The sequence below is a fragment of the Parus major genome, chromosome 3, assembly GCF_001522545.3.
Source record: "Parus major isolate Abel chromosome 3, Parus_major1.1, whole genome shotgun sequence".
Taxonomy (NCBI): Eukaryota; Metazoa; Chordata; class Aves; order Passeriformes; family Paridae; genus Parus; species Parus major.
The window spans coordinates 21,341,954-21,369,153 of record NC_031770.1 but is presented as its reverse complement, the minus strand read 5'-3'; the positions used below and the strand labels follow the sequence as shown (position 1 = coordinate 21,369,153).

The 27,200-nt window shown below is 47.2% G+C and overlaps 1 protein-coding gene across 1 annotated transcript in view; it reads left to right on the top strand.

Annotated features, from left to right (window-relative positions):
• The window catches only part of VASH2 (vasohibin 2), a 33,719-nt gene continuing 6,519 nt past the window's right edge, over positions 1 to 27,200 (top strand). Inside the window, exons 1-6 of the mRNA XM_015622603.1 lie at positions 1 to 125; positions 5,244 to 5,332; positions 7,701 to 7,757; positions 16,357 to 16,431; positions 24,746 to 25,127; positions 26,933 to 27,048. Coding sequence (XP_015478089.1) covers positions 21 to 125; positions 5,244 to 5,332; positions 7,701 to 7,757; positions 16,357 to 16,431; positions 24,746 to 25,127; positions 26,933 to 27,048 — 824 coding nt within the window. The 5' untranslated portion in view covers positions 1 to 20. The remainder of the gene's footprint in view (positions 126 to 5,243; positions 5,333 to 7,700; positions 7,758 to 16,356; positions 16,432 to 24,745; positions 25,128 to 26,932; positions 27,049 to 27,200) is intronic.

Below are 27,200 nucleotides of genomic sequence, written 5' to 3'. Positions count from 1 at the left end.
TGAACAAGAGCGGCTTCCCCATGGACGGGCAGACCTGGGAGCGGATGTGGGGGCACGTGGAGCGGGTGCACCCCGACGGCGGTGCCGTGGCGGCGGCCATCCGGAGCGCCACCCGCCTGGCTCGGGTAAGGCGAAGCCCCCGTGTGTCCCCTCGAGCGGGAGGAGCGGGTGACACCGAGCCCCAGGTCGGCGGCTGCCGCGTTGTGTGCGGCTCGAGCGGCCGGGGCGGCTCCGGGGCCGGGTGGGAGGGTGTGACTGCGCAGCCCGGAGGATGCTCTCGGGGCAGCGGGGACAAGGATGGGACATCTGCTGTCCGAAAGCACCCAGAGCGGGGTACGGGGGCCGCGGGGTGCTTAGGGGCTGCAGTTGGTGTGCTGGGGAACAAGTACTATTTTTAATGTTCAGCTATTCCTTTTAGCTTGGGGAGAAAAAAGCAGAAAACAAGAGTTAAAAGAGATCTTCAGGGACTGAGTGAAGCACTTTGTCCAATTTAAAGCAGGTTTTTATTTTCCTTTTGGAACACAGGCATTTCCTTAAACATAGCGCTGTTCCTCAAATATAACAAGGGATTTAAAACACAAATATTTAATTTCCAGTATGTGGAAAGACTCCAAATGCTTTTGTCTGGTACGTTTCTCAGTACAAGCCCCAAACAGCTCTGCCTCACCCAAATCCTTTTCCTCCAGCCAGCAAATAAAATGTTGATGTCTGCTGTTGTTCCAAGGCTTCTGGACACTGTGCTTGCATAACTGATCACAATGTCTTTAACACTCTCTGCTTTGGCAGACTTTGAGCTCGATTCACTCCTCGCATCAAGCGGCATTAATGTGAGCTGACCGCTGAAGTCTGGGTCGATTCACACCCCTCTCTGCGTGCTGGGGTGAGATGGCTGGGCTGCTGTTGTCATGGTCCAAGCTGTCAGTGGTACTGACATGAACCATATGCCTGTTCTTTTCTTGGAGTAGAAAGGAAATTCTGTGCACAGGGAAGTTGAAAGCTTATTGCGTAGAGCTGTATTGAGAAGGTGCTTGTCAAATAAGATACAGGCTGAAAAGGCATTTCATCTCTCTTCTGCAATGTTTAGTCCAGTGCAGGTGCAAAAGGGATGATCTCTCTCCAGGCTGCTCTCCTTGTGCTGGAACCAGCCTTTGTTTGGATGAGGGATCCAGCTAAAGAAGAATCAGGTTATGCTGAGTTTGTGGTTCCTTGGTGTGGTTCATCTTGTACTTACACAAGCACTTGAAGTGGAAATGAAGGGAGCAGGGATTGGGCAGAACTTCTTGTTTCAGCAGCCTGACCAGCTTATGCCCGTTTAGATGGCCTGCAAGCCCATTTGGTGTGAAGTGATGGCAAAGCACACACTGGACTTGACTTTTATCCTTTACTTCCAGAGCATGTAACTTCTACTGGTGACACCCGTGGTGACTGACAAAGCATCTGGTGAGAGACATGCCAGTGGCTCCAGTCTGCTGGCCTGCACACTGGATTCCTGTGGGAGTGTCCCAGAGAGCATTGCCCATGGCTTCTTCCTCAGTGTCACAGCTCTGTAGCATGTGTGTAAACGGGGCAGAATAAAAAATGTTTTGAAATCTGCCTGGCCAAATAATTTGATATTGATGATCAGTGCCTAGTGCTGTAGCAGTTGTATTCCTCCAGCACTGTGCAGAAGCAGAATCCTTGTTACAGTGATTAATTTCTTCAGGGGCAGGAGGACCTGGTGCTCTCTGTGAGTAAGTAGTTCCTGCTGGCTAACTGTGGGTCCTCTGGGGTCAGAGAGTAGTTTGAGGACTATGTGATCCTTATTAGGGCCCACACAGCTCAGGTGAGCAAATGAAGGTTAGGAGCAGGTTTTTTTTGCCACAAAGTGGTAGTGGATTACCAAGGTTGTGATGGTAATTTCTGGGTCGGAGTAGGAATGTGAATGGAGACTCATGGTACAAATTTTCTTAATTGGCTTGTGCTGCTGGGCATGTGTCACCCTGTAAAAGACCAGGTACTGCTGTTTGGGAGTGATGACGGAAACTCGTGCCTGTGAGATGATTTGTAATCTGCTTGCATTGATAGTTGGTTCAGGCTGAGTGAGTGGCGTGTGCAACTGCTCCATTTCTGCATCAGATCTGCTCTTAATCCCTAGTGATGGGAGAGAGTTTTGATCCCCTCTCCAAGAAGCTCCACTTGATTGCTCTAATCATCTTGGCATTAGTCTCAGCAATCATACACGCAGGGTGGTAAGTAGCTTCTGATTGTGTCAGTGAGGTTGTCCTTACTGGAACAAATGCAAACTGCAGAGGTGCAGGGCTGTGTCTCTCCTGGGAGGCAGAGTCCTTACAAAAAGCTGGCTTGTCTGCAAGGCAGTTTTGGAACTTGTGGGGAACCCACCTCTGGCTGTTGGCTTGAGTTCTGGGAATAACGCAGGCTCACAGTTTGGAAGGGCTGTGCAATCCTTTACCTCTTCTGTGATCTTGGAGATACTTGGAGATCCTAATAAATTAAACCTCTCAGCAGCTTTGAGGACTCTTGTCTGTCATCTTCATCTGTGCTGAGAACAACAGTGTGCTTGCAGGGGGAGCTAGTAGAAAATGACTTTCTGGTCGTTGTGAGACAGTGGAATCGGGCAAAATGAGTTTCACACAGGATGTCTGTGGTGAACTGAGACTATAGCATTTCCAGCCATGGGATGAGTCTCCAGCTCTGCCACGTGGTCTTGAACTGCAGCAGCTCCACTGTCTGGAACTGCTATTCCTTGGAAAGACTGATACAAGGTCAAGGCTTTTCATCTGACTCGTCTCTGAATTTCTTGCTTTACAAATTCATGGTCTGTAGTGCTGTGTCTGCATTTCCTCTTGCCATCCATGACCTCCTGCTACAAACCCTTGCCTGCTCCTTGCTGCTGTGGGTGCATACCAGGAGCCGGAGGGCTGCATCCTCAATCACAACGAAGCTGTGCTTTCCTTCACTTGCTGTATTGTGCAGCCCTGGCTTCTGCTCCGTGCTGGGTGGGTGCCCAGGATCAGTCCTCCTGCAGCTGGGACAGGAATCAGGGAGGGAAAAACGTTTGAAAGTGGGGAGTGGCATGTGGCTCCCCACTGCCTGGCCTGGCTGGCAGCTTGATGTGTGTACCGCCTACCCTGCACCGGAGAGAGGAGAGCAGTGCTGCCCTGTGTGGGCTCAGGCTTATGGACGCTCCTCCTTTCTTGCCTGAGATCTAGGGGGGCTTGGGCCTCCTGGCTCAGCAGGCCTGCTGAGGTAACTGGAATATGTTTTAGCCAGTGGGAAAACCCTGATTCTCTTTTCTAAGCTATGCTCCGGTATCTGACACTATCATCCTCCTTGGATAATGTGGTTGCCTACCTTGGAGATGGGGGGCACTTCACTTGGAGGTCTGAACCTGTCCTCTCTGGTGAGGGTGGCCACTGTGGGTTTTTCAGGAAGGGCTGTGTCTGTTCACACTGGTGCTATCTGTATGGGATGCTGTCCTGAGTCCCACAGCCGGGGGAAGGCTGAGAAAAGAATGAAATCCCCACCTCTGCAGCAGCCAGGCCCCTCACTGGCTGGGGCTCCCATTGCCTCAGTGTGTTGTGGAAGTGCAGTGCATGCATCTAGAGCTTCTGTATCTTTGAAGCGAAGGACTGAGTATATTGGAGCAGAAATGGCCACCCTGGGAAGGTGTGACAGCCCTGCCATAATTCCCTTTGTCAGTTCCTTGCTGCTTCTGAAACTTGAGCCTTACCTGGTGTGTTGAGTCTGCCTTTGTGCTGGAAGGGACAGGTGAGTAATTCATCCAGCCCAAAGGGGCTGTGTGAGAAAGGAACCTGTGGAACCAAAAAAATGCCTCTAATGAAGAGCTTAGGCATGAAGATCACGATTAAGAGGCGCTAATGAGTTTTGCTCATAACTCCCACTGGTGAGGGGAGAAAGCCCATGTGTGCCTATGTAGCACTGGGATGGTGGGGGTGAGCTGGAAGCCTTGCCATCTGCTTGCCACTTACAGTATGTTTCTGTGTGCCAGTAGTGTAGGAGTGTCTGGCTGGGTGTTTTTCTCCCCCTTCTCCAAGGTGTATTTACTGTTTGACCGTAGTAACTCGCTGTGTGTAGTAAATGCTGGGTTTTGTCACCTTGGGATTGCTGGTACTCATTCTCTGAAAGCAAACACACAATCTTAACGGGGGTGGGAACTGGAAAGTCTTTGTGGCAGAGATGACCCCATACCACCTGAACTTGCAGTTCTTATCAGTAATTGCTGACTTGTAGTAAGGACAGTGATATGTCACTTTATGAGCTTTAAACTATGGTTAAGACAATGTGGGCCCACAGACGCTTTTCTTTGCACCTCATCACAGCTGCCCAAATTGCTGGTTCCTGAATTTGAATCTGCATTAATATTATTAATCTGCATTAATATTAATAAACTGCTTCCTACACTGTGTTTGTGAGAATTGTGCTAGCTCATTTTTGGCCATGCTGCCCACTTTAATATGTGTTGACCCCATATTTTGCAGTCTCACCCCTGAAATAAGTGGACTTGGGACAAGGCTGTCCTGCATGACTGCAGGCTCAGAAGCCAAATAGCTGTGGGGATTAAACATGGATTGAAGGCCTGCCTTCTTAAAATGCTTAGGCACAAGCAGATGTCTTATGAGATTTTGGAAAAATCCCATTATGTTGCCAGTCTATATCTTTAAGTGTCTTAATGTCATTAAATATTTGGGTCCCAGGTGGTCTTCTAGGTACTGTGCTCTCCCTCCCAGCAAGCGTGCTGCAGACACACAGCAGATGGGAAATTATGCAGCCTGGGATCCTTGTCTCCTTTTATCTTTCTCTTGTGGTAAAGGAGGCCAAAAATTAGACTTGAAATGGCTTCCTGGGGGAGGGATTGCAGCAGAGTCAGTACTGGGACTCTGCTCATCCAAACTGCCCTGTGCTGGGGGAGGGGGAAATGGGAGGCATAGGCTTTCTGTGCTGGACTGCCTGCCTGCACAGGGTGGTGTTTGAGGGATGCTGGCAGCTCTGATGAGCAGCCTGCCACGGCCTCTCTGTGCAGGGATGGGGCTGGCTCTGCTGCTGGGGCAGCCCCTGTAGTCAGCAGGATGACTTTGCCCGATGCTTGAGTTCACGTGAGGTTTAAGCCATCTGTGCTGCCACGTTGTGTTGCACTAGGCAAATGCCGCTGCTCAGTAAATCACTTATCTGCTCTGCGGGGAGCCGTGGCTGTCTAACCTCTTTATCTTTCTTCTTGTGTCCAGCCCTCAGTGCCGCCAGTGCCAAACTACAAGCTCTCCATGTCAATCCCAGAGTGGCTCCAGGCAATACAGACCTACATGAAGATGCTGCAGTATCCTTCTCGAGCGTGTGGTCTCTGGAAAGAAGGCTGACTTGTGCCTGGTGTGAATTAACAGAGCTTTACGGAAGCTTTAGCTTGTTGCAAGGGCTTGGGATCATTTGGGGGTAAAAGGATGCCTCCAGGGATTTGTGATATTACCAGCAGCACTGAGCTTGTCATAGCAATCCTCTGGGAGATGTAATTAACTTTAAATTATACTGAAAAATTTAACTGAAGTGACGTTGGTGGGAATAGAAGTGCTTATTTTGAAGTTGATTTATGAGGATATGATGATCAGAGCATGATGCCTGGAGAAGTGATGTGGCATCTCGTCATAAAGCAACTAAGAGAGAGCCAGTGTTGTGGCAAACCCTTTCTCCCCCTGCCTTTGCAGCCCCTGTGGGTTCCCTGAGGATTGTCTGTGTGCTCAGCCTGCAGGGATTGCTTGTCACTGGGGTGGGGGGCACAAGCAGCTGTCCTGACCCCAAGGTGGCCAGGCCTGCCTGCGGCGCAGGAACCGACCAAAGGAATCCATCTCCTTTCCAGATGTCCCACCTTGCTTGTGGGTTTCATCAGGGATGTACACATCTGTCCAGCCTCTCCTGACTTTCCATTGCTGACAGATAATTTTGGAGAAGGTTGCTGGCCCAGATGCTGCTCTTCTGTTTCCCTTTTTTCATCAAACTCTGCCTTTTTGTGTACGTGTGTGGGGGGGAACTGTGGGGATGAGGAATGAGTGTAAAGTCCTGTTAAGGATTAAGAAAGGATATGGGTGGCAGCTGGAAGAACATCCAAAAATAGCAGTCTGGTTAGCTTGGTGGGGAGTCGTGGTTGGGATCAAGGCGGCAGCCGGGCCTGGAGCTGCAGCAGCTGCCGTGGGGAGGGAGGCTGGGGCCTGCCTGCTCTGCAGGGGGATGCAGCATTTCTCTTCTTTATGGCAGCCACTTGGCCAGGACAAGAGGCTTGTTGCTCGCTGGGATTGTGCCAGAGAGGATACCATGTCATACAGAGCTCCAAAAATTACATTATCCCCCACCTCACTCCATAGTGGTTTTGAAATCCTGCATTCTGCTACGTAGCAGGAGCAGGCCTGAGGCAGAAGGTTTGGATCTGTATTCAGAAATGCTTCAAAGTGGGCTGGGGAGCAGTGTCTGGGCTTCCTTTGAGGGCTGAAAGAGGATGTGTGCTTTGTGCAGAGCACCCTGAAAGGGCCTCATGAATTAGGTTTTGAAGGCAGGAGGGAAGTAATGCCTTGTTTGTGGAGAACTCTGAACTCTAACTGAAGTCAGTTCAGAGCATCTTGGTGAGAGCTGGAGTTTGTATTTAGCCTATGGTTATACATCCAGCAGCTGTGCTATTTATGACTTGCAAAGATTTGCAAAATGTTGCAAGCAGCTCTTTGTTTCCATGGGGTCACCTGCTTGTGCCCTGGTATCTGCCCTGGTATCACTAGTTTTACTGGCATGAACATTCTGATGGGAATAGAATTTGGGTAGTAGGTTAGGAAAGAGATTCAACTGGAAAAGTAACCTAGCAAAAGTAAGGGCAGTGCGATATTTTAATTTTTTTTTTTTTACAAAAATTCATTGGATTTTTTGTTTTGGTTTTGTTTTTACTGAACAGATTGTTTTCCTGGTCTGATTTACTGCATTGTTGCTCGAACAGCAATGCTCAAGGAGCAGGGAAGAGGCTGCTTTTGGTGATGCTGCCACGTGGCAGCCTGTGCTTCTAGGCAGGTGGTGCTGAGATTTGGTTGACTGGCTGCTGGCATCATTTGTGATGAACTTTTCTACTATTAGTGTTAGCTAATGACTTTGACTTGCACATAGCTGGTTGCTTTTGTTTTAAGAGCATCGCATTTTTTAGAGAATGGTTTATATTTTTTTAAGTGTGAATGGATATACCTGCAGTGGTTTTGGTTGACAGGTCATAGGTGAGCCATGTGGCTGATAAGGTTAAAAAACTTCTAAAGGAAATAAGTTTTTTCAGACCATGGATTATATTGATTGGTTAGGGTAGGCTATGAAAGCTTTCTCTTGCTCAAATGGGAGACTTTTTTTTCAAACTTGCAACCTAGTAGTGAGTGGGACATAGTGGGAAAAGAGAATTTGTAACCTTCAAATGCCAAATTTGAGTGTCATTTTAGATGGTCAACCTTAATACCTGACTCTGCATCTAATGCTGTTAATAGGTCATATAAAAAGACAAGTGAAAGGTTTTGCTTTATTTCACATGCCAAGTGTTTCATATCTGAGAGTCAATGGCTTTTACTGCCCGTTTTGTGTTTCAACAGGAGCTCAGAACTGAAATTCACCTTTTGAGCAGCATTATTTTATTGCTTGACTGTTCAAGTTACTTTCCCTTAACAGACAAAATGCAGATACAATCACACAGGAACACAGTTCTTCGAGATCAGAAAAACCAGACCTCTAAGTGGGTAAGTGTCACTGGAATTGGTCTAGTCCCTTGTCCCAGATCACCTGGCATTTAAGCACCTGCAGCACCATGGCATGGGAGGGCTGTCTCGTCTGTGCCACAGCTTCTCTGGCAGGGCCAAAGCTGCCTCTGTTGCTGCCTTTGTGAGGAGTGTCCCAGCTTGCTGCCAGGTGGCAAATGGACCATCGAGACCAACGAGTGGAAGGGCTGTTCTTGCTCAGCAGCTGCGTGGGAGCTGCTTGGCTGCAGGCCAGAGCTGCATGCACAGGGGTGGGAAAACTCTCTGCTTGTTGGTGTTGGGCCGGGAGGGATGGGCTGTTGTTCTGAAAACTGAGTAAGTCTTGATATTCTGGTTGTGCTGAAATGCCCTTTGCAGGTGGTAAGAAGGGATTAGCTGCACAAAATACAGCAGGAGTTTTGACATCCTGGGCACAGCCTGGAGGCTGGTGATGGACTGTTTAAGTTGTGTCCGTGCTTCTGCCTTGCTGCTCATCTTGCTGTTCTGTCCATGTGGTGGACTTGTGCTGGTTGGTGATAAGTTGTGCAGTGCAAGTATGAACATGTTCCCTGGGAGCCTGGCAGTAGAGAGCTGGGGTCTCTCTTTAAAACAGAACCTAATAAATTAGCAGGTTAGGGTAGGAAGGGTGTTAACAACATTATGCTTTTATTTTAGGGTGAAATTTAGATTAGCAGAATGTAATTACTCCCGTAGACTGGTCTGTCTCTAGGTCTTCCTGGCTCTCTGTCATTAAACTAATGGTCCCTCACTCTAAAATTCCAGTTCCCATCTCAGCTTTGCGCTTCAGGTTTTCATCATGCTGACAGCAATCTTTCTCACCTCCTTTATCTAATGTTCACTGATCTAGTGGAACTAGTTTAAAACAAATCTTGTGCCTTGAATGATAGATGGGTTTACAGAAGCTTAAACCAATTTTCAAGCTGCTCACTCGTTTTTAAATTTGTCCCATTACTTTTTTCAAAGGAAGTGAAGGATGAAAATGAATTATGCTCAGCACTTACCACTTAAAAGGTCGTTGTCTTCCTGGGCTGGATAAAAGCCTGGCTTAGGAGGATGGTGCTCTTTCCTAGAAGGGAACAGATACAGTGCTTGCAGCTGGAGATGTGCCTGTGGCTTTGAATCATTTTCCAAGTGGAGCCATTTCCTCTGTTTATCTATCTGCCTTAGTGTTTGTTTGGGGATAAGTGTCTGACTCCTCTCCTTGTTGCTGCTTGGAACTTCTTGGTACGGGAGGACTTTTATGGAGTTAAGGATGGTACCCCTGGAAATGGTCCAGTCCCTTAGGGTCTGCCAGCTTTCCAGGCACAGTTGCCTGAACATGGTGTGTGCTGGACTTGAACAGTGTAAAGTCCTAGGACCTGTGCTGCTTTGCTCCTGGATTGTGTAGATGGGATTGCTGGGAGGAGTGGAGCTGTCAGGAGCATGGGGTGCTGCCCAGATCCTGTTGTACTGCTGTATGGCTCTAACACTTGACTGGTGGTATTGGTTTCTCCAATTTTGAGAAGGAGAATGCCTGCAAGACTGTCTGAACTTCCTGTCATTTTTATGAAACCTAAATGCCAGTTGTTTTTATGAAGCTTGTAGTTTCTGGTTTAGATTTCAGATATTTTAAAATTTACCTGGTCAAGTCAGGAGGATGGGACCAGACTATTTTCAGTGGTGTCCTGTGACAGGACAAGGAGCAATGGGCAGAAACTGGAAGTTCCATCTAAGTATGAGGAAAAGAATTTTTACTTTAAGGGTCACAGAGCACTGGAACAGGCTGCCCATAGAGCTTATGGAGTCTCCTTCTGTGGAGATATTCAAAACCTACCTGTGCAACCTGCTCTAAATCAACCTACTTTAACAGGAGGGTTGGGCAGATGAGTTTCCAGAGGTCCCTTCCACCCCCAGCTTTGCTGATTCTGTGTGAATAATGCATTGATTGCCCTGTAATGTTGAGGTGTGCTCACAAATGAGAGCTTCCCTTTCCTTCATCTGGTGTGCAGGCCGGTTTTCATCAAAGCTGAAAAATCACCTACACCTCCAAGTTTTTTTTTCCCTGGGAGGTGTGTTCTACTTTGCAGGAAATCTGCTCCCGGCATGGCAATGACAGGTGTCCTGTGCTGAGGTGACAGGAGCTGCTCTGAGCAGTTTCAGTGGTGCCTCACTCTGAGCAAAAAAGGCCTCACGTGCTGCAACACAGCATTTGCAAGTTGATCGGGCAAGATGCTGAAAGCCTCCAATTGCCACTGGCTCTCAAAAAATGAGGCTGTTCCCAGAGCTTTATTGACACTAAACATATTGCTGATTTCATAATGTGAGGGCTCAAAGCTAATGAAAGTATTACGAGATCTTTGGCAGCCTCTCTTGAAGACAGCAGTGGCTGGACACAAAGAAGCTGAGTACTAGATGGAATTTGAATATTCATAAATTCATGTGAAAGTGTCCTAAAGCAGCTGGGGCATATTAATGAGTTTTTCTATTATGGAGGGAGGACTAGATATTGTAGAGATTTACTGCCAGCATCAGTGTGATGTATGAGAAAATAAAAATGTGTGGCTGAGCGTAGGAAGAAGAGTATAAATTATCTATAGCAATTCATTAAGGAATATAGTCTTGCTATAACTCAGTATTTACAATCTCTTTAAGAAAAAGTCACTCTTATTATCAACTTAACTTTTAGAGTGTCAGACACCACGTGGATTTGTCTAGACTACAGATAGCACTTTTGGAAATGCTAGATTTCTGTTGGCGTAGCTGTGCGAGTCAGGGTGGCAGAGCTGTGAACCTGTAAACTTTGTGTGGTGTTCTTGTTGTACTGGCAAACTGTGTCTGAAAATGTGCCTGGCTCTCACCTCTCCCCAGCTGCCTGTATTTGCACAAAATCCAAATTTACAGGTGTAGATACATCCACCCTAGGAGTGCTTTGCTAATACAGGTATCCTGGGACAGTGCCCCTCACAGGCTTCATGATGTACCTTTTTGTACTAAATAGCTCAAGGTTAACAGGTAAACCCTGTGAAGTTCAGCTCTGCTGATCCATGTATGTATGCATCGTGAATGAATGTTTCAGACACCAGTAGGACTGTGTTTTCTTTTCCCATGCAGAATTATGCCAGCTAAACCTATATCAGACTTTTGTTGGTACAACCAGTCTGATAAAAAATGGTACTTTTGACTGACATAGCTATTATTTTTAAAACTTCCATGCTTAGATCATGTAAGAGTTTTAGAAAAAAAAGTGTATGTCTGGATATCTAGTAGTATCTGTAACTGTGAATTCCATGTCAACAAGCTGTTACTACTGGGTTTACAAGGAGAGATAAGCCCTCTGGGAGCTTCTGTTCTAGGATGCAAGCATATGAGGCACAATGAGAAACAAATCTCTTTGTCCTCCACAGAAGATCTAGGGAGGTGCAGTGTTGTACTGTTCTCTCCAGTTAAGTGCCAGCTGAACAGGGGGACCTACAACTGAAGCAGAAACTGATGTTTGGGTAGGTTCTGTGGTCTTTGAGAAATTAGAGCCCAGAAGGTGCTGTGTGAGGAGGGAGAGGCATTCGGTGGCTGCAGATATAATGGGTAATCGATGGCAGTAAAGGAGCGCGATAGGAGCTGTCACGTGGCAGCGACACAACCGAATAACAGAGAAGGGAGACGAGAAATAATATTGTTTCCACACACCATGTTATTAAGGAACACTGATGGGGCTGTAAAGAAAAATGGGCTCGTACCATTTCCAGACAATAAACTGCAGAAGGCATTTGAACATCTGCTTCTCTCTCGCACAAAGGGGGAATGTTACACATACGGTGTGGTGTTCAGCATGTGGTGGAAATGCTTTTGCTGTTGAAACACTGTTTCTGAGAAGATTCACAAGATCTGTATCTGCTCTGCTGTTTTATCTCCTTTCACTCCTGCTGCTGCCTTTTGCTTGTTTCTTGGCTTTATTATCATGAGTGAAACTGTCATGGTCCTTAGAAAAACTTGGGAGAGTGAGATTTTATTGACCTCACACAAAATACATGGGTCTGTGCAAGGAGAATTTTATGGAAAAATGTGCAGGATCTCACTAATTAAAAATTTATTCAGTCTTGTAGGAGTCTTTCTGGTGAAGGCAACAGGGAGCCTCTCCCAAGCATGGCCATCCATCAGGGGACTCCAGTGTGATTGGTGCCAGCTGGTGAGATCCTCCAGTTTTGGGCATGCTGAAAGGTGTTTTAAGATTTCTCTGACAAAAAGGGATTAGTGGTTCCTATGAGCTGTCTTTAGACACTGCCATTTTAAACAGAAAGCATCCTAAAGAGGCAAAGTCAGTTCCTTTCAGGGCCTCTATTAGTGCAGAAAGCAAGAGAGATCGTCCTGGTGGCTCCTGAAAACACTGAAAGAAATTTGAATCAATTAACAAGGAAACATCACTATCTGCCAAGGACTAGGTCTCGAGGGAGGAACAAGCAGCCTGTTCCTGTTGGCTGCATTTGTTAGAGGCAGAAGTGTTCACTGTGGCCTGGAATAGAGATCTGCCTGGCAGATATCAGATAGTGGTGTAAATGCCACAAAGAGGGGAGCTGCAGGTTGCTTGTCTTTGACTTTAGCAGTCTCCCCTGAGTTCCTGGAAGAGATGGGCTGCCCCCAATGCTCACTGGAGTGTGGGGAGAGGGTGACTGTGAGCTAACTCTCAGCTGTCTGATATAAGACCGTAAAGAATAGCTATATATGTGGACTCTTTTCAGGTAACTGTCAAGATTTAAGGAAAATGCCAGAAGCAAACCCTGTTAAGCTAGGGAACTGAAATGCTTGATGCTGTCTTTTAATTCTTTTCCACCTTCCTTAAATCTCCTTTCGCAAGCGTAACTGCAGACTTTTGGTCACTATTAATGTCTGAGACAGTGTGATAAGAATATAAGAGTGAGGCAGAAGAGGGAAAGGACAAATCAAAGAGCACATGTAATGAGCTGTTTTCAAATGAGCTGAATGCTCTGTCATTTGCCATAGATCCCTTAGAGAACTGACAAGCAGCCTTCAACCATTAATATTTGTGTTAGAGAATGTGGGGAGGGTGGGTGCTGGGGAAGGCAAAGACAGCAGCCTTTAAAAGAATAAGGGAAAAGATAAGTCAAGGAACTTTGAGTTTATCTGCAGTTCAAGGGAAGGGAAAGGCAACATTATTATTGTTGGGCATGGTTCATTTCTGAGAATTTCCTTCTATGAGCATGTAAGAGCTTTGGTCAACAAGGGAGAAGATGTTGAGGTAATAATCCTTTGTTTAGTGTGGCCTTTCATAAGGCTACATCTTATCTTTGCAGATAAGGCAGGGGCCTTGAGTCTAAAAAAAACCTATTTAATGTAAAGAGTGAACTTGGTAAAAAGCAGCACATAGAAAGTGGCACTTTACCAATCTTGCCCAGCAGAGATTGTCAGTTGAGGTGTGCAGTGTCTGTCCCAGCTTTGTTTTTCCTTAATGGTATGGGTAAGACTAATTGTTTGCTGATGGATGATTTGCAGTCCAGGCTGGACAAGGCTTTGAAAAGTTAAACTGGGATATTCAGAGTGATCTCTTGGGCTGGAACAAACAGGAGATAATTTAGTGAGGGCAAATGCATAGAAGGGTTTGGGAATAGCCAGCTGTGGAGAGCAAAAGGCTAGTTTTGCAAAGAAGCTGAGCTTAAAAAAATAAAAGAAACCAAACACAATTTACCAAGGAAGCCCAGCCAAAAAATCCCCACCCCTAACAAAAAAAACCCCTTTCAACCATCCCAACCAACCCACAGAAAAACTCCACCGAAAACATCAGCAAAAAAAAAACCCCAAAAGTCACCAGAACCCAATTCAGTGTGGGCCACCAGGGAAAAGCCAACAGCAAGCTGGCTTGGTTGCAAATACACATTAAAAGATGGATTCAGAAGGAAATTGGTCTGTTTGTACTGTTGTGGGCTTAGCCAAAGGACTGTGAGAAGTGAGTTGGTTGAAGGGATTCCAAAATTGAAAGAAACAAGCATTGTCCTAAAATTATAACCTAAGGAGGAAGCTTTCAGGCGGAGTGAGGGAAGAATTAAATAAAAATTGGTGTCTGATTTCTCATTTTTACAGAGCAGAGAGCAAATGAATCTTTTGCATATACAAATGTCTGTAGCAAGAGGAGAGATGATGAATGATCTCTATGCCCACTGTGGAGAGCAGAAGGAGCTCCAGAGTTAATTCGCAAAAAGGGAAGGATTTAGTTTAAATATTAGGGGACCTTCTTAGATTCAAGGTTAAGTATAGGATAGATTAGCTGGTGGGTTCTCAGGCTTTTGAGAAGTCAGTTGAAAATAGACTGAAAAATAATCTGTGAGGAGTCATTTAGATTTGGCTTGTGCTACCTTGGGCAGAGCAGTGACTTGGGGATTCTCCAAGGGCTCTGCTTCCAATACAAACACAGTGTTTAAGGCCATGCTTCGTCTCAAGCTTGTTAAAAGTGGAAGAATAACTCTCAGTGGCTCTTGAACTGGGTCATGCACATAAACCCTGTGGTCTGTGCTGTAAATGCAAAGAGAAAGCTAACTGTTTGCAGAGTATTCCCCAGGATTCCAGGGTGGATGTGTGTGTGAGGGCACAGCCTTCCCCAGAAGTGCAGGTGGATGCTGGTTGGCTGACAGCTGGCGGTGCCTCCTGAGCGATGCTCCCCTCGCACAGACCCCTGTCACTGTCCTGCTCCGTGGGTATCTCTGAGCTGCCAGGTCCCGCTGCAGCTCCTACATCCAGGTGCAGATTGCTGTGGGTGCCTGAGGAGGAGGTGCTGGCCCTGCCCCTGCCCCTCAGACTGTGTTAACCAGGCACAGGTCGCACCAAATGGCTTGCAGATAAATTACATTTTTCATTTTTTCTCATGATGCACATTCATAATCAGCCTTTTCTTTTTTGCTGTTGATTTTTTTTTTGTAATTCTCATGTAGTTAGAAGATAGGAAATTCAGTGGATTATCTTGTTTATGGATACCTTCCATGCCTCATCTGCACATAACACTTCTGAGACAGACATGGGGCTTTGCAGTGGTCACTGCGGTGACCAGCATGGGGAGCCTCTGTGGGGAATGAAGGACTCCATTGTGTGCCCTCCCTGGGCTGCTCTGTGCTTCCAGCAGTTCTCTGGGGTTCTGTGGCTGATTGTGAGTGTGGAGGAGGCGGGCAAACTCTAATTAGTCTTCTGTACTGCAGGCAGAGTGTAAGGGGTGGTTGTTTACAAATGAAAAGATAATTTCTAACTTGGACAAATGGGATATGAAATGGCTGTGACAGACTGTAATAGCAGTGGAAGCTCTGTTGTCACTTGCATTCAACACAAAGTTTAAAATGCATGAGGTGGGTGAATCAGAAAGTGGGGGAAACAGACTCTGATGGTTTCAGATGCATACTTCCATAATCTTCTCCAATACAAATATTTTTATCATTTAATGTTGTATTTCCTTACAGTAGGGATCTGTTTACAAAGCTCTTCCCAGAGAAAGGATATGGATAGAGAAGACTGCAAAATAAAAATTATCCTTTTGCTTAGTTTTTAGCTGCACTTTTTTTTTTGAGGGGGTGGGTGAGTGGGGGCAGTTTTTTAGTGTGGCATTGGATGTGACTCTTCCAGGCTTTTTTAGGCTGCTTCCGGGATTTTTTTTTTTCAAAATGTCCAGGATTTCAGCATCTGTTTGTGGAAGGGGATAGGTTACCTACTAGGTTAATAGTGCAGTGTCAGTCTGACACAGCAGCTTTCTCAGCTGACCTGAGGTGGCTTGTTGCTTGTCACAGTGCTGTCAAATAATTGTACTCCAGAGATAGTGTCTAGATTGTAACTAAACTTTGGGAACTTGCAAAATCCTGGGCATGCATTGTTTTCTGCACTCCTGCAGGAAATTGTGTGGATTTTGCCACTTTCCCTGTCCACAGGATATACGGAGCAGCAGCAAGACAATAACTCAGTTTGCAGGAGTGTGAAATGTCTGTGTTGGTAGAGCTTTCTGCAGAACAGGCTTTGATGAAAAGGTAATAAATTCTGGTCTGCAGCCAGAATTGGATATTGTTATGATATATGTTATATAAATATATGATTTATTATATAAATATGGGATTATGGAGGCATTTGTAACTTTAAGGGGGCCATGTAACCATCCTCTCTCTCCTGGTTGGTTGGTTGGTTGGTTTGTTTGTTTTTCCTCCAGAGGAGAGCCAGGGTGATTTTGAAAATAAGCTAAATTCAGTACTGCTCTGGGATTTCCATGATTGCCAGCTCGTGCAGTTCAGCAGGGCTTTGTGTTTGTTACAGTCTGAAGTGATGCTCAGAGACTTGCTGCAAGAGGCAGAGAGGATTGCATTCCTCCTATCCACCTTCAGAAGCTGGAAGGCACTGGGATGCCAAATACCATTTTTTTTTTTTTCTCTTTCTTTTTTTTCCCCCCCCAGTCATCCTCCAGAAGTTAACAGGACTCTTGACAAGTCACTGAAGGGGAGAGTTGAGTTCACCAGCTCTTGCTGCAATAAGAACTGGAGGTGCCTGGCTCTTGGTGTATGAGAGGACCTTTCATTCCTGTCAATTGCTCTAGCTGGAAGGACTGAAAACTGTTTTGTTTCTGTTCTAGGTTAATGGAGACAGCAAAAGAAATGACCAGGGAGTCCTTACCTATCAAATGCCTTGAAGCAGTTATCCTGGGGATGTATCCTTTCACATGCCTGTGACTTTTTCCACTGCAGCTCTGTTTGATACATTGCCCCTCAGGGATGGTGTTTGAGAGGGCCACGTCCAGAGGTGAGTGCCAGCAGCTTGGGGAGCTGCCCTGGTATTCATCACCAAGTTGCTGAATTGCCTGGGCTTGTAGGTAGGAGTTGAGACGCTGTGTGCCAGGTCACAAGTGTTGGGGTTTGGCCATGCAGGCTTTGCCCTCTGCCCTGGTAATCTGCATAATGTCAGGATCTGACCCAGAGTGCCCAGATGAGTACCTGTCTATACAATCCTTGTTTTCTTTGTTAGCATTTCTCTGTTGGTTGTTGTTGGAGCTTGGTAACACCCGAGGAGCGTGGGTTCTGTTCTGTGTTTGTCTGATGTTTACATGGCCAAGTCATTTTAGCTTTTGTCTCTGAACCCACAGCTGTGCTTTGTGCAGAAACATGTGTATTACAGTTAAACGTTTGAGCTTCCCCTTAACATAATACTTGCTTCCTACTCAGTCTTCAGTCATTTAGACACTGACTTGCTTCTACGCCTTCTGGTGCTGTCACTGATGAATCAACTTGCACCATCCTAAAACACTGGAGGAGGGCAAGGCAGGGCTGCAGGAACAGGTTGCCAGACACATCTTGTCAGAAATGATCAAGTTTCATTTAAAACAAACCCCAGCTAAAAATAAGCCCCGAAGCAAACCATCTCCTGGGATGTCTCTGCAGCGTTTTGCTGGCTGCTGCTGCCCCCTCCCGTGGGAGAAGGAGCTGGCAGAGCCTGGCAGGTAGTGCCTGTGAGAATCGGTGGCTGCTGGGGGGTGGGAAGGGGATGGGCTGAGCAGTGTGTGCCAGGGATAGACCTTGGATTGGAATCTGAGAGGTGGTTCTGGCTGACAGGGTTTCCCCTGGGAATGCTGACAGGCTCTGCATGCAGCTGGAGGGACTGGAGTCCTGGGGGCTTGATGTCAACAGGAGGCTCAAACCCCCTTCAAAGCCCTTCTAGAAGGAGAAATCATAGAGTCATAAAATATCCTGAGTTGGAAGAAACCCATAAGAACCATTGAAGTTCAGACCCTGTGTTCAGATGCTTCTTGAACTCTGTCAGGCTGCCTGGTGCTGTGACTACTTCCCTGGGGAGCCTGTTCCAGTGCCCAACCATCTCTGGGTGAAGAACCCTTTTCTTATATCCAGCCTGAATCTTCCTGACGCAGCTTCAGGCCATTCCCTTGGGTCCTGTCCCTGGACATCACAGAGCAGAGATCAGTGCCTGCCCCTCCTCTTCCCCTCATGAGGAAGTTGTAACTGCAGTGAGGTCTCCCCTCAGTCTCCTCCAGGCTGAGCAAGCCGGGTGACCTCAGCCACTCTGGCTTCCCCTCAAGGACCATCTTCATTGCCCTCTTTTGGATGCTCTCTAATAGATTTATATCCCTTTTATATTGTGGTGCCCAGAACTGCCCCCAGCACTCAAGGTGAGGCCACCTCAGTGCAGAGCAGAGTGGGACAATCCCCTCTCTTGCCTGGCTGGTGATGCTGTGCCTGATACCCCCCAGGACAGGGTTGGCCCTCCTGGCTGCCAGAGCACTGCTGGCTCATATTCCCTCTCTGTGATGCTGCTCTCCAGCCTCTCATTCTCCAGTCTGTCCACACAACTGGGTGTACCCTTTCCCCGGTGCAGAATCTGGCACTTCCCTTGTTAAACTTCATAGGTTGGTGATCACCCAGCTTTTCAATTTGTTGAGGTCTGTCTGCAGGGCCTATCTGCCCTTGAGGGAGTCAGCTGCTCCTCCCAATTATGTGTCATCAGTAAACTTACTTGAGTCTTGCATCCAAGTAATTTGTGAAGATGTTGAACTACTCTTAAAATGGAGCCCTATGGAACCCCACTAGTGAGTGGCTGACAGCCTGATGTAACCCCATTTTCTGTAACCCTTCATGTCTGACCCATAAGCCTGTAGCTCACCCATTGTATTTTGTATTTCTCTAGCCATATGCTGGATATTTTGTCCAGGAGAATACTGGGAGTAACAGTATTGAAAGCTTTCCTGGAGCCCAAAAAGTTTACATTAACTGATTGCCCTTGGAGTGATGTCAGTGCATCTGTTATGCTTGCCCTTGTGTCAGGGTTGTGTCCCAAACTATTTGAGAATGAAAGGAATGGGAGAAATAATCCCCAGGTGGAGTTGACGCTGCTCTGCAGTGTCAGTGTAGCTTGCAGTGCTGTATTTCTAGCAGTGAACTGATTATTCCACATATTTTGGGAGCAAAGTGGCCTACAGATAACCATGATAACCTAAAAGTGTTGTTGCTGTTTTTTTGTTTTTTTTTTTTTTGCTTGCCTCAAACCTGACTTGTGGGCTCAATTTGGTGGTTTTGGGGTTTTATTTGAGAAGTGAAGGAAGCAAAATAGTCAAAAGCTATATTTTATACTATTTGTTGTCATTTGAAGTTTCTTCAGAGTTAAGATGTATATGATTTTTATGTCTCTAGATGCTACCTAAAAATCCCCCAAACTTAGGGCAAACCTTTTATATATTTTTTTTTTAATTGAGAGCGTTTAACCAGGGGAAAGTATGGGACAGCCTTGTCTTTCTGGGACTTCTGCTTCCCGTCTTGGAAGTCTCTGTCTTCAGAAATGTCAGACAGAGCAGGGACTGTCTGCTGGCTGGTGGTCCAGTAACAGCGGCATTTAAGTTTACAAGATTCATGCACTACAGGTATTTTCCTTGAGGTGTGGGTACACAAAGAAAGTAGCAGTGGTGAGTGAGTGGATGGGCCAGCTGAATTTGTGTTTCTGGGAAGTGGCTGGTACAGAGCCTGTGCCAATATGGAACCTCATAGTGCTGTGATGCATGTGCAGCATGAGGGGTTTTGGGAGGCATCTTTGGCATGGCATGTGGGGAAGTTTGCTGTATTTTGTCACCCATGAGATTTTGATCTTTAGCATTGCCCTCTGGATGTGGACACGGTGAGGCCAGCAGTGTTTCAAGCTCAGGTGCTTTCTGGAGAAGATGTGCTTACGCCGTCCTGAGTTTCCAGCCTTCACACAGGCCTGAGCTGAGCAGCCCTGTATGTGTGTTAACCTCTGGTTCCATTCCATGTGTTTGGAAATAAGGTACTGCTGTAATTTGTGTGCTGGCAGGCTTTGAATGTTGCTTGGATACTGAAAAAGCACTCCGGCAGACCCTCAGTGTGAGCCTTCCTTCAAAGGCTGGCTCGCCCAGAGCGGCTTAGCGAGATGTCACTTTAATTGAGCTGCTTGCTGGCTTGTGCAATTGCCTTTTACTGTGTGACTTCTTATAAAATGCTTCTATAATCCCTCTTGGTGCAGAATTAAGTTTTGCATAATTGCCTATGCACTTGATCTTGAAGCATTTTTATAGGGCAGTATGGTAAAGTACTGAGCTACCCTGTCTGCACACACCAAGGAAGCAGCTGCTCTGAGATGACCAACAGCTCAAACAGATCATCCAGTATTATTTTGCAGCAGTTTGCACAGCTATTTTTCTCTGTGAAGCTGTCTGAACTGGCTTCATATCTCTCTGCTTACATGATCTGCTTGTCAGTGCCTAACCAGAAGCATTCCTCCTGCTGTCTTCCCCAGGGCAATTCTCAGTTCAGTTGTAAATCAGCTGAGTAATGGTGTGTTCAGCCCATCTTTCTGAGCAAAGATCCAATTGATTTGAGCTCATGAAAGGGAATAGTAAACCAAAAAGTGCCAAGGGAATTTTATCTGTGCTGCATTTCACTTTATTAAAATGTGGAGAGCAAAATATCAGAGGGGGAGAGGGAAGCTGCACACTGTATCCCTCCTTGGGGAGTCTTGCAGAGCACATCTGGATTGGCTGAGCATAGATCACTCTTGCTGCCTTCAGCATCCTTCTCCCAGTTCATCTGAGGTAACGCTTGGACCCGCACAGGGTATTAGAGCCCCTGGCAAATAGTATCATTAAACAAGGAAGAGCAGAAGTGTCTCAGGAATGAGAATTATTCAGTAGCTTTTGCACTGTTCCTTCTGTGGATGCAGTAAGTGGATGATGTTTATCACCTGGATCCATCTGCCTCCTGCATTCCAGCAGGTTCATCCCTAGGCTGGGAGCGAGTGTTTTCTGTAAGGGGGAGAGTTTCTTGCAGTCATTGCAGGATACTGATGTCTGTGTAGTGCTCCTCTTTGCCTCCTGCAAGCTTGTCTACAGCTTGCTAATTGAAATATGGGAAGGGAAGATCGTGCTGAATATCTACAGCCCCTGTGGTGGCTATGAAGAGCTGGGAGAGAGCTTTTAATTTCTTACATTGTCACAGTCTAGTCTTTAGATAGTCACCTCTCACTGTAGCTGGGCACTGGAGTGTAGGGTTCTAAATCTAAGGGATGTCACCCTGGAAGTCCCGCTTTGGGAAGCTGAACCACCTTGAGCCTTTCCTACATGGACCCTGGAGCTGCCAGGGAGAACTCTGGGCCCTCTGTGTAGACAACATCCAGATGTAGGCTCAGTAGCACTCTGCCTCACAGTAAGTAATGCCCGTGGGAAATGCAGTTCTGGCTCCAGCTGGAAACCTGTCTTAGTGTTTATTGCTGATGGTTGGGAGACCTCTGAGAAATTGCTTGGAGAAACAACTCTTCTGGTTTTACTGAAGCCTTATTGATGGTTTTAAATCACAACTTTTATTTTCCTCCTGCTCCACATGCTGCTCTGTGCTAGCAGCTTTGCTGTGACTGATGTAACTAGAGCTGCTTCCTTGCTCCCCAGCCTGCTGCCATCCCTCCAGCTCTCTGCTGCATTTTCCCATTGCCCCAGCCCATGGGAGTGGCAGGAGAGGGGAGAACCAGACACCCTGTAGTCTTCTGTGCTCATCTTGACCAGACTTCAGCAAAAACACCATTGCTGGGCTCTTAAGACATGAAGCACTTACAGATTCCAGCACATGCTCTTGTTAAACTTTGTATGGTTGCTGGTTGCTCATCTCTCCAATTTGTTGAGGTCTCTCTACAGCTCCTCTCTGCCCTTGAAGGAGTCAACAGCTTTTCTCAGTTTGGTGCTGTCCCCAGACTTACTTAATCCTTTGAGTTATGTGTCCATGTTGTTAATGAAGATGTTGAAGAGACCTGGACTGAGGATGGAGCCCTGCAGAACCCCTCGAGTGACTGGACTCTGGGCTGATATTACCAATTCTCTAGAACTCTTTTGTGCCTGGCCTGTGAGCTTCTTGTGCTTCAGTTTCTGCCTGTTGCCTCTTGTCCTGATGGTTGGCACCACTGAGAAGAGCCTGGCTCCATCATCTTGATTGTCATGAAGACCCAGGATTAGGGGGCCACTGGGCTTTGCTGCAGCTGCTTTTGCCCTCTCCTGCTCTGCACGGCTTCTCTGTAGTGACATGTAATTCACTGCCTGACTCTCCATCCTGCAGTTACAGTCCCAGCTCAGAAGTGTGATTACAGCTGCAGCATTGCTGTGTGCTTGCCTTTTGTTTGCCACAATACAGCTCTCCTTGGGCAGAGCAGAAAGGAAAAGCTATAATAATGATGCATGGACAGAGGGGAAGATCTGACGTGCCTTTCCAGCCCATTTGCTGTGTATTTCATCTCGGGTGGGGACTCTCATTAACCAGTCCCTCAGCAGAAGCAACCTGTACCTAAAGGTTAATTTCCACAGCGGTTGTTGCTGGGTTATTTGATGGTGGGTAATTTCTGCCCTCAAAAGATTCTTTTACTCCTAGTAAGTATTTAATGAGATTAAATTGCAACTTCCCTGAGCCCTCGTGGCAGAAGTGTGTATGTGTGGCAGGTGGCCACCAGAGCTTTGTATGGACTTAACAGAAAGGCACTTGGGGAGCAGAGTGAAAACCCTTTCATAATGAGGGGGAAAAATAGTGGCAATGTTTGAAAGCTTCATAGGTGTTAATAAAAGATAGTGCTTTTTCAGTTACACAGAATGATAAATACAATGGGCTTTTGCAAGAATCAGTCTGTAGGACACAAATTATTGTAACGTGACTTTGATGTACACAGGATGCACCTTTTAAGGCCCAAAGCAAGGTGACCTTTTAAATGAGGTGACTGTGTGCTGAATTTTCTAGTTGACATAATGGTGCTGGGCCCCATACTGCCCTTGCAGTGTATTTATCATCTTTAATTATAAATCATCTACTGATGGTGGGGTGGAGGTGTTTTTCTTGGAGAAGCTAGTCCTAAGGCAGCAGTGATCCAGTGAGACCACCTAAGGCAAATAGAGCTGTGTGTTCTGTGTAGGTGGTGTCGGGGTGGGCTTTGGCAGTTGCCGCAGAGTGTCTGAGTTTGATGGCAGTGGGGCAGGAGGTGGGTGCACATGGCCTTGGCTGGGTAACAGATGTGTGTGATAGGGAGGTCTGTGCTCTGCTGTGCACAGTGTTCCAGACTCATGGTCTTACAGCCAGTGAAGTGCACTGTGAGCTGAGCCCACAGTGTTGTCTGTTCCTTTACCCTCTAACACGTTTTCTCCAGGCTGCTAAAGCCAATGACATCTAGCACTGAATGCAGCTAAGAATGTTTGATGTGGAACTGAAAAGCTTCCCTGTGGCTGTTCTGAAAGTTCTGTGCCAGTGTGTTTTTCTTACCTTTTTTTCTTTGTTTGTTTGTGAAAATCGTTGCTCTTGACCTGAGTTTCTGGGCTGTTCATTAACCTCTTATTAATTGGTTTCTTCATTTACCCAGAAGCCAAAAGTGTACGTTTGTGAAATTCAACAAACACTAGGTGAAACACCCCCTTGAGAAAATGGTTTAGAAATAGATGAGAGCCCCTGGGTGCTTTTCATGCATCCCTATAGAATGAAGAGGTGAAATGTGGGGTGCAGGCAGGGATCAGCATCCCAGGGAGTCGCACTGGTGTTGAGGTGGTGGCATGTCAAGCTGGCCAGAACCAGAACTGAGCCCAAATTGTGTTTTACAGTCCTGATACAAAGGCTTTTTTGTGCTCTCAGTTTCCCAGCAGCTGTCAGGCAGACGTGCTATGCAGGCAGGGAGGAAGGCTGGTCACAGTAACATCCCAGGATATCTCAGCTGTGTGGTGGCTCTTGTTTCACTGCTGTTAAATACCTCCTTTTTGGGCATGAGGTAGGGAGAGGAGGTGATGCTGGCGATCTCCAGAGCAGAATCTTGGACAGAGCAGGTTCCGTGGGAACTGAGCCCACACCTCCATCTGTCAGGATGCCCCGAGACTATCCTGGCAGTGCTGCCTTTTGGGCTGGTGTATTTCGTAGTGACAACACCATGACCAGCTGACTCAGGGGATGGCTCCAAGGTTCCAGCAGGTGCCTCCGGCTGGAGTAACCCCAGGCTGAAACCTTTTGCTACAGCCTTTTCTGGTCATCCCTCCTCCATCCCCAGGCGTGGGTGGGGGCCTCAGCTGCAGAGGGGAAGGGCACCTGCTGTCCCAGGGGCTGGGTGCCAGCACGTGGAGCCAGGGTGAGTTTCAGCTGTCCCAGGATTAGCAGCAGGGAGCTGCGTGCAACATAGGTGCTGACGCAAAGCTGCTTGCGTGAGGGATTCTCAGCCTGTCCTTTCCCTGGCACGGGCCAGCAGCCTCCCAAGCAGATGACCTGCACGTAGCTCCCCTCTGAGATCACACACTACACTGGCACAGAGCTTGGTCCTGGCCTTTGCACGTGGTGCCTTTGAAATGGCCAGTCAGTGATTCCAGGGACAGGATTTGCTTTTTAAGAGTGTTGTTTCTGACCATGCCTCTGTGCTTGTCTAATTAATTATCTTTCCTTTGGTTCCTCTCAGCAATGTCTTACAAGGGTAACATGCTAAAACACTCTGTATGAGGAGTGGCAATGTCAAGGGCCAGTTTAAAGAGGGAAAGGCAGACTGTCACCTTAGAGGGGAATAAATCCAAATTTCTTGGTACCATTTGAAGACATGAGAAAATGAGGCTCAGTAAACTAAGTTGTATCAAACCCTCAAGAAGGGTAAACACTTTTCTCTTTGGAGATACGGGAGTTTGATATTGGTTTCAAAAGGGGAGCTTCCACAGATCTAGGGAGGGTGGTCTCCCTTTGGGTGTGCTGACCTGAACAGTGTTGTGATTTTTATCTTTCCCCTAAGTGTGATTAAGAGTCATGCCCTTCCCTGTCTGAACCATTGCATCTTCTTTTCCAAGCAGTGAAATGGGCTTTGGCAGCACTGGCTGTATCTGGGCACAGTGAGGACAAGTTTGTGTTTACAAGAAAGCCCTTTGCCCTGGCAGTTAAAAACCCCAAATCTGCTGAAGATGTCTTGCAGGTGTAATTGTACCTACTGCTTTCCCAGCACTGTTGTTGCCTTGATTCAGTGCACCCCAGCTACTTAACAAACGGGCAGCCCTCCGTGGAACGATTCCCCATCAGCTTTAAAACCCACTTCTCAGGGAACTATTTTCATCACGTGGTGCTTGGGATTTACTGCAACGGCCGCTACGGCTCGCTGGGCATGAGCAGGCGATCGGATCTGATGGACAAACCTCTCACTTACCGAACTCTGAGCGACCTCATCTTCGAATTCGAAGACTCCTATAAAAAGTACTTGCATTCAGTCAAAAAAGTCAAAATCGGATTGTATGTCCCGCACGAGCCGCACAGCTTCCAGCCCATTGAGTGGAAACAGCTGGTCCTCAATGTGTCCAAAATGATGCGCACAGAAGTCAGAAAGGAGTTGGAGAAGTTTGCCAGGGATATGAGGATGAAGGTAGGTCCTTGCACGTGTAGCTGTGCCTTACCCCATCCTGCAGAGATGGGTCTTGCTCTGTGTCAGCCTGAGATCATGCAGGTAATGAGGTGTGCTGGGGGAACATCCTGTCTCGGTGCTGTTTCCCCAGGATTTGGTGTGTTTTCCACCCCTTACAGCTATTTAGTTGAAGGATCTCCCCTTTAGCCTGGGAAACACTTGAACCCGTACTTGTCCCTGGCTATCAGGGACCTGTTTCCCAGTTTGCTTCCCTCAATGACTCCAGAGGAAGGTGATTGGGAAGAATCAGCATGGCTGGGACTGCTGGAACTGCTGGGAAGAGTGGCCCGGTTGCAGGTAGCGGGGAGGTCTGTGTTTTCCACCTGAGCTGCAGGAGGTGCCATGGGACATCTGTGTCAGTGGTTGTCTTTCCTTGCAGGATGTGCCAGGGGGCTGATGTCCAGCACCCTCAGCTAAAACACAAAACAAGTTACATGGGAAGGGCAAGTAAAGCAACTCTATACAGACTGGTGCTTCCCTGCTGGCTGGTTGGACTGAAGAGATCATTGGGAAACAATGGGGGGACAGGGCAGGCTGCCAGGGGCATGGAGAATTTGGCTGCCCTTGGGATGAGGGGTGTCCCTGACCGTGCCTCTGAGCCTGGAATGGGTGAGGAGCTGTTTGTGGTCATGGTGGAAGCAGATTTGGTCCCTGTCCAGCTGGCTGCCAGCAGCGAGAGCAGAGCAGGTGTGTTGCTAAGTATGGGTCTGGCTCCTGTGGAGAGGTATGTGGCATCGTGTCCAAGTTATTCTGGGTTCTCGTCCCTTTCCCTGCTAAAGAACGGCTCCTACGTAGCAGCCACGTGCCCTTTTGGCTGAGGCACCTGCCCCCTTGCCCTGACCTTGGTGTGAGCCTTGTCAGTGGCATCGTAGCCCCTATGTTCTGCTGCCATCTCTCTTGCCCTTCCAAGGAGTTTTGAGGGCCACCTTGTACCATGCTATCACCTTAAGCATGTGGGCTTGATTACTGATGTAATTAAGTTTGGGTTTTTTCCTTCTTTGCTATTCATGTGCTTTTAATACTATCCAGAGAGCAAACAGCTGAAGCAGGCTTGAAGAAGTCCATGTGTGTGGATGACTTACTGAATTTTTGATAGAGGGACCAGCTCTCTGTGTGTGCTGAGCTGTGACACTGGGTTTAGTCCTGGTCAGTGCCTCAGGGCCGGGACCACAGCCTTGAACCCTTGAAGGCTGACAGCCCTTCATCTGATCTTTGCCTCGAGTTACTACAGAATTCAGAGGGCTTCCATTGTGAGTGGGCTGAGTTTGGAGGATCAGGTTTTTAAAGCAGTGCAGAGTATGAGTGGAATGCTGATGGCTCTCTGACTTTGGAGGGCCTGGAGGATGGGGGCAGGTTGAAGACCTGCCAGAGTTCAGCTGCCAGCCTGGGAGATGGTCACCTCTGTTGAGAGAAAAGCTGGAGAGGGTGATTTGGCTGCCTAAGTTTCTTTCAGCTGAGGCTCAAAGCCATTTTTCTTATCTCGTGCTGTTGCCAGCTCTGAAGATAGCCATGGATGAGACAGTATTCAGCTGGGAACTGAACTGGTGACACCAACTAATTTTTGCAGGGGGCCCCTGAACAGCTATCACATGATAACAGCTTTGAGTTCCTCTTAACCTGGGCAGGGTTTGAATAAGCCCCAAGGGACTGAAGGCTCTTTGTGTGCCATCCCTGCTACTATGAGGCCCATTATTTTAAATTTTTCATTTGCAGTGAATCATCGCCTTTATTAAAGGCCACTTCCTTCCCTCCCCCATCTCCCACAGATCCTGAAACCCTCAAGTGCCCATTCTCCAACGAAGGAGAGACCCCGGGGTAAGTCGCTGTCCCCTCGCCGGAGGCAAGGTAGCCCTCAGAGACGGGCCTGCAAGAGAGATAAATCGTGAGTATTCCTGCCACCATCCCTGCTGGGGCAGAAGGGGAGGGTGGTGATGTTACTTTGCTGTACAAAACTTCTGTGTTCACTGGCATATACAGGAAAACTGCATCAGGTGCCTTAGTTACCAAAGAGGCTCCAGAAGCTGCTGATGTCCT